The sequence below is a fragment of the Maniola hyperantus genome, chromosome 21 (genome assembly GCF_902806685.2).
Source record: "Maniola hyperantus chromosome 21, iAphHyp1.2, whole genome shotgun sequence".
NCBI lineage: Eukaryota > Metazoa > Arthropoda > Insecta > Lepidoptera > Nymphalidae > Maniola > Maniola hyperantus.
The window spans coordinates 715,950-728,355 of record NC_048556.1 but is presented as its reverse complement, the minus strand read 5'-3'; the positions used below and the strand labels follow the sequence as shown (position 1 = coordinate 728,355).

The 12,406-nt window shown below is 38.5% G+C and overlaps 1 protein-coding gene across 1 annotated transcript in view; it reads right to left on the bottom strand.

Annotated features, from left to right (window-relative positions):
* The window catches only part of unc79 (UNC-79 domain-containing protein), a 56,633-nt gene that overhangs the window by 13,541 nt on the left and 30,686 nt on the right, over window positions 1-12,406 (bottom strand). Inside the window, exons 29-40 of the mRNA XM_069505936.1 lie at window positions 11,545-11,703; window positions 10,364-10,501; window positions 9,406-9,541; window positions 8,449-8,580; window positions 7,304-7,409; window positions 5,901-6,020; window positions 4,925-5,093; window positions 4,099-4,186; window positions 3,052-3,157; window positions 2,372-2,458; window positions 2,046-2,125; window positions 891-997 (exon numbers count right to left, since the gene is read on the bottom strand). Coding sequence (XP_069362037.1) covers window positions 891-997; window positions 2,046-2,125; window positions 2,372-2,458; window positions 3,052-3,157; window positions 4,099-4,186; window positions 4,925-5,093; window positions 5,901-6,020; window positions 7,304-7,409; window positions 8,449-8,580; window positions 9,406-9,541; window positions 10,364-10,501; window positions 11,545-11,703 — 1,428 coding nt within the window. The remainder of the gene's footprint in view (window positions 1-890; window positions 998-2,045; window positions 2,126-2,371; window positions 2,459-3,051; window positions 3,158-4,098; window positions 4,187-4,924; window positions 5,094-5,900; window positions 6,021-7,303; window positions 7,410-8,448; window positions 8,581-9,405; window positions 9,542-10,363; window positions 10,502-11,544; window positions 11,704-12,406) is intronic.

Below are 12,406 nucleotides of genomic sequence, written 5' to 3'. Positions count from 1 at the left end.
ACCTCAATTCGAGATCATCCTAGTCAAGATCGATTAAGGAGCAGGCAAACAGAACGGTGGAATTGCACCAAATAAAGTTTTACAGGAAAAGCAAAAAAAATATTGTTTTGATCAAACTCAATCAGCTTCAGGCCGTTTCGCTTAAAAATGAGTCCAAGTTTGTATTTAGTGATCGAAATAATGACTTTGAACTCAATTTCAGTATAATTTTAAGCAATTTTGCTTGGAAATGAGTTTAGATTAATTAGTGCGCTAAAAGCGTCCGGATTAAAGGTAAAGTTTATTGATCAGAAGTGTAGTAACACTGTTTTGTTAGCCAGCTTCTCTACTTTTTTGGTCAGATACTGAACTTCAACAATCACAATGAAATGTTCAAAAAAATTCTTATCATTTCTTTTATATGCATATTTTTCTATGGCATTGAATAAAATGTAATTTTCTTAATTTTTTTCAAAGTCATCTTTATATAATTTTCCCAATTTAGAATGCCATAAAGAGAATATCCTATATACAGGGTGTAACCAGAACGCTAGCATAAACTTATTGTTGTATACGTAGCGTTATTGTTACATTAAACACAATCCAATACCAATAACCATTTTTCTCATTTTGTAGTTTTAGTGATTTAGTATTTTTCAAACCCGCAATGTAAAGCGGGAAAAACTCGGGTCAATACCCCACCTACGATGCGGCATTGACTCCGAGTGGCCTATTTCCGTAACGTCGGTCAGATGTTTTATTTGCAAATTGCAATATATCAGTAATCATCAGTACCATCATCTCTCTTTGTTTTCGCTAGCGTCCTGTATATCTACATCTTAATCGATCGACGATTAATTAAGAATGATCTGGATAAAATCGATAGAAATGTACAATTTAGCAACATGTACCGACAATCCGCTTCTGTTTGCCGAGTATCTTAGTCCTGGGCGAATGTTGCTGATGCAGCTGGTCGGGCCATATCTCCACCGACTGACCGCTATTTGGCGTCGACTTCCTAAATATAATCATTTCTATGAGTTTCACGAAAAATATTACAAATTGTACAGAATTCAAAAGTCGGTAAGCTAGTTTGTGGCAGTCCAAACAACAACATCACCCCTAAATTAACCCCTAGATTAATCTATAATAGCAGTAACATAAAAATAAAGAACACAATTTTGACCTATTTTTATTATTTTATTTTATTTTAAGTACAAATAAATAATGATGCTACTAACCAGGACTTCCCTCGTTTGGGCTCGAACAGAAAACCAGCGTTGTGGTTACATCGTGTAACCACAACATTCAGCTGAGTTCGGGCCTTTTCGTTGGCACGACACATTTTAGATAATAGGTACCTATTAGATTTTAAGGAATGTTTTTTTTGTAAATATTTGTGTTTGTGTTTATCATGTGTCGGATCAACTAATAAACTTCTATTCTATTCTATTCTATTCTAGAATTACGATTTTTTTTAATAAATAAGCATAAAAGTAAATCTTCGATACTTATAAAAGCTGACTGGCTGACTGTTATGACAATGCACAGCCTAAGCCGCTAGGATAAATAGTGGAAGTTTGTATGAAAATCCATAATTTTTCAAGTTACATCCATAAAAATTGGTTTTTAGGCTTTTGATTTAAAATTTTACTTATGTACGGAACCCTAAATGAGCGTACCCGACTCGCACTTGGCCTGATTTTGTATTTCTGAAGTGATTGACGACCTCCATGGCGCAGTGGTAAGCGCTGTGGTCTTATTAGTGGGAGGTCCCGGGTTCGATTCCTGGCAGGGATTTGGAATTTTATAATTTCTAAATTTCTGGTCTGGTCTGGTGGGAGGCCTCGGCCGTGGCTAGTTACCACCCTACCGGCAAAGCGATTTAGCGTTCCGGTACGATGCCGTGTAGAAACCAAAGGTGTATGGGTTTAATAAAAACTGCCATACTCTTTCCAGGTTAGCCCGCGCCCACCTTAGACTGGATCGTCACTTACCATCAGGTGAGATTGCAGTCAAGGGCTAACTTGTATCTGAATTTAAAAAAAAAAAAAGTGAGGACTTACAAGTTGGAGGAATCGCTGCCGATTGACACGGATGAACTTGTAGACAACTGATTCGCCGAACGAGATCCCACCGCTGCTGGCTAAAACAATATTTTGGTTTGTATACAATTGTCTGTCATTAAAAAAACAGTATTTTAAAAATGAATTTCTCGGAAAACATAAGTACATTTTTGTAACACGGGTATTCTATTCATCATAAACACTTAACATTTTTGAAGTTAAAAGCACGTACTCCGAAAAAATATTTAAATTCCATACCGTGTTGCGGGCGAAACTGAAGGCAAAAGTTAGTCGCAGCCGTAAATAAGAGAAGTATATGGACTCACAACTTTTCCAAGTCCCGGATAGAAGACGCCGTGCGACGGCGCGGCGGGCGGCGCCTCGTCGTAGTGGGATGGCTCGTCGAATGATCCCTGCGGATACATTGAAGCAAAATATTATTAAGGAATAGGCTATGAACCATTCATAATTCATAATTCATCCTACTGCATAAAATCATCAACAATCAAACGGATACCACACTTTTGTCAAAAATAGGTCTAAATTGTAAAATCCCAAAACTCGCAACTCGCACTTACAACGTATTTCCAACTAAGCCCTGCCGCACTGTTTTTGCGACGCACTCTTTCCTCAATCGCATCTGTCATCAATTTAATACGCTTCATCAGAAAGATCGACAGCTAAATATTTTTAATTCTACGACAACCTGCTTTCGTCGTAACGTCATTATCTCCATACGAAAGGGAGCTAATTAATCAGTTTGTAATGAGACTTAACCGATTTAACGTGCTAATTCCTTATTACATTTTGCTTTACTTTACTGCCTTTTAAAGTCATAACATCATTGTACCTAAATCTTTTGTACTAGCCAGTTGTTAACGTTTATGCTATGTGTCCTTTAGTTATAAATCCTTTTGTATGTAAATACTTGTGTATGTGTAAATGTTGTTGGTTAGTCAAATAAAAATAAATAAAATAAATAAATAATATTATAATAAAATCTCACAGGTGCTGTGCTGCCGTGCACAGTAGTGTCGGACTTGTCGCTGGTCTCCGGGATGGCTATGAGCTCGCTCTCCGATGACTCCTGCTCCAGGCTCCACTGTTGGTATCTACAACGTTAGTATTAGTTAACGCAAAATCCGAAACACCTGTCGAATACTTTTACATCTCTACATAGTATAAAATAAAGTCTCTTCCCGCTGTCTCAATGTATGAACGCGTAGATCTTTTAAACTACGCAACGGATTTTAATGCGGTTTTTACCAATGGATAGAGTGATTCAAGAGGAAGGTTTATAGGTATAGTTTAATATTAGTTTGTGTTAATTTGTTGAAATATGACGATATTTGAACAAAAAGTCGGAAGAATCAATCACATTAGTATCTACATTGCACCCACGCGAAGCCGGGGCGGGTCGCTAGTAAAGAATATATATACAAAATTTCAAAAATATTTAATGAAAATTTACGAAGTTATAAGATTTTTGTGTTGAGTTTCGAGGACCACCCTCGAAAAACATGGTCACCCCAAGCGAGCGGCTGTGAGCGAGCGGGACGGCTGGCGTCGATCGTGCGCGCTCCCGCTCGCGCAGCTTGAATCAGCTGGTACATGCGGTCATTCAACTAGGTGGTCAAACTTGCAGGATTTTATAGTATTTTTTGGTCAAAATATAACCTGTAGTAAATATTAATTATATTATCCTCATAGAAGAATCTATATATAAAAAAGGAAAATATGACTGACACTGACTGCCTGATATATCAACGCACAGCTCAAACTACTGAACGGATCGGGCTGAAATTTGGCATGCAGATAGCTATTATGACGTAGGCATCCGCTAAGAATTTGCCGCAAAGGATTTTTCAAAATTCAACTCCCAAAGGGGTAAAATAGGTCTAAAATTTGTGTAGTCCACGTGGACGAAGTCGCGGAAATAAGCTAGTATTTTTTTAAATATTATGACTAAACGACGTCCTACACTAGACAGGATTTTTAGAAATTCCACTCCAGCGAGGCAGGGGACCCAAAATCTGAAGGTATGGCTACTCACTTGGCAGGCTCGGGTGGTTCGGGCCAGTGCGCCGGAGACTTGTGTGTAGTACTTGGCTCCTCTACTTTCAAAGGCACTTCGCGACTTTCTGAAATATTTTTCATGCCATTCGAAAAATATGCCACAGAGACAACGCCATAAGTTTCTAAATTCAGTCCTTTTTTGAGCTTTTGCTTTATTGAGAGGTTTATTTTATTTATTTTATTTTATTTTATTATAAAGGCACACAAAACAGGTTTCAGCTATAAATGGTCCAAATAAAAATAAAAAAACAATAGATTAAGATCTAAGCGGTAACCCTTAATATGTGTACACAACAATTCTTAAATAAATATATGCACTAACTAACTGATAGGATACAATTTATAAAAACACAGAAAAAAGAAATACAAGAAAATTAACTATGAAAAATATACTTAAACCAGTTTAGGACCAGTATCCACCAAAAAGTAGATAGGCGGAGATGCCGTGTAGCAGACCAATCAGATTCTTAACAGATGATGTGCAAAAATTATCACGTCATCAAAAATTTGACTGGTCGACAGAACGCGTCTCCGCTTCGGTTAGGTGGATACCGGACCTATATACATTAATTTCGGCCGCGTACTGTAATATGTAGGTTTTTTTTTTCAGATACAAGTTAGCCATTGACTGCAATCTCACCTGATGGTAAGTGATGATGCAGTCTAGGATGATAGCGGGCTAACCTGGAAGGGGCATGGCAGTTTTTATTAAGCCCATACCCCTTTGGTTTCTACACGGCATCGTACCGGAACGCTACATCGCTTATTAATCATAACCATTTCGGCTGGACTACTCATCATACCTCTAGGGTGGTGCTGCTGCTGCGAGCAATGCGGGCGCGGCTGCTGCTGCGGCAACAGCAGCACCGGTGGGATGCGCTTGCATTGATGATGCTGCGCCTCAACCGACTGCAGCACAGCACGGACCAGGGCACCAGCCAGTGTGCACAGAGTGCCGCTGCTGTAGTGGTACTGTATCCGATAAGCGATCAATTACGTCTTCAGGGTGTTAGTGAATACAATAGAAAGATTTTTATTCAAATAAACGTTTACAAGTGCTTTTCAATCATCAAATGTATCTACCACTGGTCCGGAATACTTTTCCGAGAAGAACCAGTTAGAAACTCGGCACCAGCAAGAAAACCAACAATTATAATTTGGCATTTTATTTTATTTTATTTTTATTTTTATTTATTCGGATTGTAGCTGAAGGGTTGATGTAATGAAGAACCAGCTACATATAGTGATGTTTATTTTACACTTTACAATTGATATGTTATATACATATCAACCCTTCAGCTACAGGATCAACAAACAGTAGCACGCAGTGCTTGGATAAAAAACAGTAATAATATAACATAGTATTAATATACGTGCTACCCACTACGTCAACCACATAGTTATTATTATTAATTAATATACTTACATGTATAAAAATATATAAATGTAGAATAAAATATAAAGTTACATGTATAAAATATAAATAAATAATATATTAGTACCATACCATCTATCTAAATTCTAATAATCCCACAGGCTTAGTGTAATATAGCAATATTATTCCTAAGATAATTCATGACCAGCTTCTTGAAAGAGCCCACTCGAGAGGAAAAAATGTCAATATTTCCGAAGCATGCATTGTATGACTGTGTCATTCTGTATAGTGGTGATCTAATGGGCATTTTTTTTTTTTTTTTTTTTTTTTTATTCGTATAAACTTTACAAGTGCTTACGAATAGTCGGATGCATCTACCATTTTCTACATTGAGAAAGGTATACCTTGTATAGAACTACAAGTAGCGCCATGAGCCAGTGTCGTCGCACGTGCGGCTCCAGCGCCGCCAGGGAGTGGACTGCCGGCGCGTTACTCGCGGTATACAACGCTGGCCGAATACAGTGCTGAAACAACGATTATTATTATTATTATTATTATTTATTTATTTATTATTTAATTAGAACGGCCATAAAAGCCAATTACACTAATTAAAATACGAGTACAAACTAACATAAACATACTTACAAAAATTAACAACTTAAAATTATAAATTTTAAAAAGCAAAATTATAAATTTTCACAAAAGTGCAAGATCTGACCCATGAGGTCAGCCCATTTGTCAGCAAATATGTCACAGCGAGGGGACTCCTTCAGCAGCGCGTTGAGCGCAGCCAAAGTGAGCGGTATGGAACGCGCTACCGTGCGACTAAACGGACCATAGAGCAGAAACAAAGAGGAGATGTTGTATTAAGATTTCCCTATGAAATATCGAGTGACATTTTGCGGGGTGAGGGGTTGTGGAACGCCGCCCACTTCTCAATTTTCCATCTGCGGGTTAGTAGCAAAACTACTCGCTTAGCGACCTAACATCGATATATTGATGTCACTACATAGTTCAGCTATCTCACACTAGATGTCAATAATCTAGAACTATTTTAATAATTACGTATAAAATTACTTACAAATGAAATGTGATACCATTCATAGCATCAGAACGTCTGTCTGAATAACTTTGACACGATAAAACACAACACTTCATCCTTTTGTTCTTAAAAACGCGAAAACACACCGATAATACGAGTCTCAATATATGTGAACCTGACGAACGCAGACAGCATACTAACTAAGGCCCCGCCCACAGTGATGACGTCAGGACCTAGTTGAAAATCACAGTGCACAGTTGCTTAGGCCAACTCCTCTTTGTTTCTGCTCTATGAAACGGACTTACGAAACATTTGGAGCGGTGGCGGAGATAGCTGTAATTAGAGGGTGCATAAACACAGCAGAGCTTGTTGTGTAGTTCAGAGCAGTCATAATATATCATAATAACGATATACAATCATTTCTCTTGCCCGCATTGAAAACCATCAAAAGACTTGGCTTTCTAAGGTACAATTCCTAGATGGTCTGCAGCTCATCTCAGACTTGTAGCAGAACTAAATGCGCGGGTCAAAGCAATTAGCTTTAGCTGGATGCCATTTTAAATTTGGCTTTGAAATCATCCACACAAATATTATAAGTGCGAAGGTGTGTCTGTCCGGCTGTCTGTTATCTTTTCACGGCCCATTCGTTAAATCGATGTTGATATTGGTACAGAGATAGCTTACACCCCAGGGGTGGACATAGGCTATTTTTTATCCCGGAAAATCAAAGATTTCTCCCCATCCAAGTAAAGTCAAGGTACAAACCTGCAGCAACATGAGAGTGGGTTCAGCAATGCTAGCCCCCATCACGTGGTTCTGGTCCAAAACTTGCGGCAGATTTGCCATGAAAGCGTTGAAGATGGACGACATTCTGTAAATTGTACAAGAAAAAGTCAAATATTTTTCGATATTCATTGTACATTTCAACCTGTAGTAAGATGTTGTCTATGACATTGATGGATAATGTCTATGGTGCTTACTCTCTGAGTTCCGGATCTTTTGTGTTCATTTAATTAGTCACGTTGTCTTAAATATTATTAAAGAAGATCAAAATAAATTACTTGATGAAATATTATAAATAGTTTAATCGTAACAGTAACCGAGTTGAGATCGATTTGAAAGTGTGAGCGCTCCCATAGTTGAGGGATCGGGATCGTTCGTGCCTTTTCGAACGAAACAAGCAGGAGCCCTAGCGGAGAGGAACTCCCTACAAGAGACCTATGTACAGCAGTGGACGTCTATCGGTTGATGACGATGAAGTCAAAATACACTCTAAAGATTTCAACCTCAAGCTTGTCAATCTGTGTTGGGATATTTAGAATTTCTAGGAAAAATATCCCAACACGTTATCAGCACGAAGCTCTAGGAGAGAATATTAATGGAAATTGCGTACGAGGTGTACTCTGACCGTCTGAGCAGGTATCAGCTCTGGCATATGGTTAGGACACTTATGTCGCATAGGCATGAATCAATTGAACTTGAAAAATCATCAGGTAGTTTAGGTCTTAGTTTTTTTCTCATGTTAATTTATTTTTTCTTGTTCCTGTGTGTTAATATTTTATGTTAAGTTTTTTTAAGACAATTTAGTTGAAAGGTGGATGTTGGAACTGGCTGTAAACTAAATTGTTTATAGCCAGTTCCAACATCCACCTTTAAACTAAATTGTCTTAAAGGTGGATGTTGGAACTGGCTGTAAACTAAATTGTTTATATTTAGTTCCAACATCCACCTTTAAACTAAATTATCTCAAACAGGACGTCCAAGTTTTTCCTTTTACTGATTTTTCCCTATAAAAACAAAAAACTCTTAGAAAAAATAAGAATAAGAACATATTTAAATATAAACAATTTAGTTTACAGCCAGTTCCAACAATCTGTACAACTGAATTCTACAAAACTTAAAATTCTTACCTTAAAGTATGTGGTGATATAGTAAAGAACCTCTCCATAGCGTTGTACCCAAGCAGCAGGAACAGATGCCTCAACACTAGCTCCTGAGTTTTCAAACACGACTTATCTTCTGTTGGATGCGCTTGGTCAGATCTAAAACAATGCCCCTATTTCATGTGTAAACACAGACCACCACCTATAGACGCCTAATAGCCGGACACCCCCCATCGCCAAGCTTAGGCAGATGCTTAACACAAAAGTCGGCCCACGCCCGTTCCCTACCCTCATTCCGCACATTGTCTTGATTACGTGACTTTTGAGTCCACCAATCACAACAAAGCATTCTCCCCTGTCCCCCGCCAACATTTTAAGAATTTGTTTTCATGCGAAACCTTGTATATGCGTACTCTGGAGCTTGAATTCTCTGTGTGTGTAAATAACACAGGTTTTACTGATGTCGACCTCCTATTCGAAGTGTCCGAGGTTCGATCCTCGGCACGCACTACATCTTTTAAGAGTTATGTGCGTTTTAAGCAATTAAATATCACTTGCTTTAAGAAACAAAGAAAGAAAACGTCTTTAACGGTGAAAGGAAAACATCGTGAGGAATGCATGCCTGAGAATTGTCCACAATGTGCTTAAATGTGTGTAAAGTGTGCCAATATGCAATTGGCAAGCGTGGTGGACAATTCTCAGATCTGGCAATATGCCTTGATGGAAGGGAAAGTTTTCATAAGTATGTTTCTGTTTTTGAACTGCGTTTGCATTACCTGTGATCCCAAATAAAAGAATATTCATTTATTTGAATCAATTATTAAAAGGATGATAAACATGTAAAGGTATAACAATAACTAAATAATCACTAAGTGAAGTGGAAGGGCTTTGAAAAATTCTTACCCACCTTATAAGAATTTTTCAAAGCCACTTCGAGCGACGTAACGTCTTATAGGCATTTCATTGCGGGTATAAAGTATATACCTGGACAAAAACTGCATCAATAGAAACACCAGCAAATTTGTGGTTTCTTTGTCAGCCTCCTCCAAGTCCACCGCCTTGGGCAGAACTGTAGTCATCGTATCGTCAGTTGACCGCCCGGACAGGGAGTGAATACCATCTGAAAAGCATTTTTTCATCTATTTTAGACTTGGTTTCACTTCGATCCATGTAGAATAAAATAATCGTGGTGACGAGTGGTGCTAGTAACTCGAAGGCGCCATCTCCACGTACGAGAGAATCGCGGCGATACTCTGGCCGTTTGACAAAATTCGATATAAACTATCGAGAACTAAGATGTATCGCCGTGAAGACTGGCCCATAGAGTTTGTATCGAATTTTGTCAAACGGCGAGACTATCGCCGCGAGTGTTTTAGTGATATATTTAAATATATTTTTGAGATGGCAAACTTTAGAGACAAAAAAAAATACGAGATATTTCACCGCGATTAATGGTTTAATGCTCATCTGGTGACAAATGGGGTAGCTCATTTTTTGCACAAAGGATCATAGCTCATCATCATTCAACGCGCTTTTGGACAATAATGCTCAATGGGACCCATTTAATGATGGGTCTATAATACTGGTTCGGGAGTTACTGAAGTACGCTGAGAGCATTACATGAATATGTCATTCAATGTTCTCAGCGTACATATTCAAAATTCTTTGACCTTTTATCGTTTTGTATTTTATGTCTTTTTTCTTGTACCTTTATTTGTATTTAAATTTATTATTAATCATCTAGTTAGTGTAAGTGGCACTGCCGTTCTAATTAGATATAAAATAAATAAAATAATAATAATAATAATAGCCTGGCTGTCCAACTCAGAAATGCAGCTAGTATTTTTGGCACCACTCCACGTGGGCATGAGTTGTTCAGTAATTAGATAAGGCTAGCTTTAAGTTTTATTGTAATGTTTTCTTCAACTTTAGATATTTTTACCATGTGTGTTATTGGACCGTGGAGTCGCGGGTGGCGCTTGCGGCGTAGTGAGGAGTTGTCCTAAGCCCAGTCCAAAGCGCGAGGTTTTCCGCTTGAGCAGAGGGGCGGAGTACTGGCGCGAGTATACCTTCTCCCTCTCTGTTGGTGCAAACACTATAATGACGAGAAATCCACGCTTTATTGCCGTTGTGATCTGTTCCTTGCTAACAAAAGGAGAAGCAGGAAGAAAAGTGATTTTCACGTTTCAACATAAAGTGTTGATAATTCCGTCAGCCTGTCCCATGTCGGTTACATGGACGTTAAAAATATATTCGACAATTGTAGACAGACAGACACACAGATACACATGTTAAATTCATAACGCCCCTCGGTTTGCGCCGGGGGTTAAGAATTACTCATATTGATTTATTAAACAATATCCTCGGTATGCTTACAGCAACGCCAAATCGCATACCGAGTCAGAAGTTTTTTTTTTTTTTTTTTTTAATAAGAATATTAGCCATGTTAAATGACTAATATTCCCCTTTCCTCTCCAATTAAGCGTCAGGCTTGTTACACATGCATAGTTTATTGAATTCACATATACTAATATTAAAACATTTAATTGTTGGTGCTGAGCAATCAGACCATTGAGCAAGGTGAGTGCTCTTAGGGTTAGCGCGTTTTTGGTAAATTGAATAATAGTTCATACTGTAAGGAGCCCACGAAGGAAAAATAACTCGAAGACGATTTCACAAGTTTATTTGTCGGTTTTCATTACAGAACTACTTGCCTATTCGGCCACACGGCTTTTTATATCGTTTATCATGAATGAACTCAGACATTAATCGAAATGACGTGAAGTTACCTTCGTTCATTCCTTAAGATTCGTTTTCAACGTATCTTAACTAAAGTCATTATTATGTTAACAAACAAATATATGTAATACTACTTTGATAAATAATTGTAGTAATTTTAACGATTAGCAAACTTAGTAAGTAAGTTACTTTAAATAGATATGCAATTTAGGGATGTCTATTGTCAACAACATTTGATTGAATGAATCACATAAGGTTTAGGTTGCAATATTCTACATTCAATCAAATGTTTCCTTCATATTATATTTAATGCGCTCTATTAATTATGGCCATAGTATTTAACTTTACAAATTTTAATATTTATAACATGATTTCTAACAATACCTGCGTGCGGTTGGGGAGGCACGGCGGCGGGCGCGGACACGGTGCGTTTGTACGGCCACTTGGCGCCGAACGACGCGGCTAAAGAACGCGGCGCGCCCGCCAGCGCCTCGTGAGCGCGTCTTACTCGCGCTTCTACCCATTCTGAGCGGCTGAGCAAATCTGAGGAAGAAGTAGAATATATTTCATTACATCAACTGTGGGCGCTAATGTGGGACGCAACTTGCGTTGACACATTGGCCCCGTGTCATATCAGGAAGACAGCATCAAGACCGGGAGCCGCAGCAGAAACAGCTGAAAACGGCAAGCGGCGCAAGTATGCCTCTCTTATAGAGAGTTACATTTTTGTGCCGTTTGCCGTGGAGACCCTGGGGCCATGGAGTCTTAGTGCTAAAAATTTTTTACGAGAAATTTCACCGCGATTAATAGCCTCAACTGGTGACAGAAGGGCTGGCTCATTTTTTGCGCAACGGATCAGCCTGGCTGTCCAGCGCGGAAATGAAGCCAGTATTCTTGGCACCATTTCACGCGGTCATGATTTATATAGTAATTAGATAAGGCTAGCTTTAAGTTTTATTGTATTAAAAAAAAAAAAAAAAACTGTGTACAGGTTTAGATGTTATCGGTACAATATAAAAGTCTCAACAGTTTGCCATTTTGTGATGCAAGACAATGCATTATGGGTGGATGGGTACACCGTCACCGGGCAGGTTGGCAAGCGCGGAGCTCCACCTGGGGGTCAGCTTGATCTTGAGCTTTTACCCTCTATATTTAGAACAGTGCCGATGTATGAACGAACTTGAGCTTTAAAACAAGGCAGTTTAGCTCAACTTTACAATGGCACTGATTCTGAGCACAACCTAAT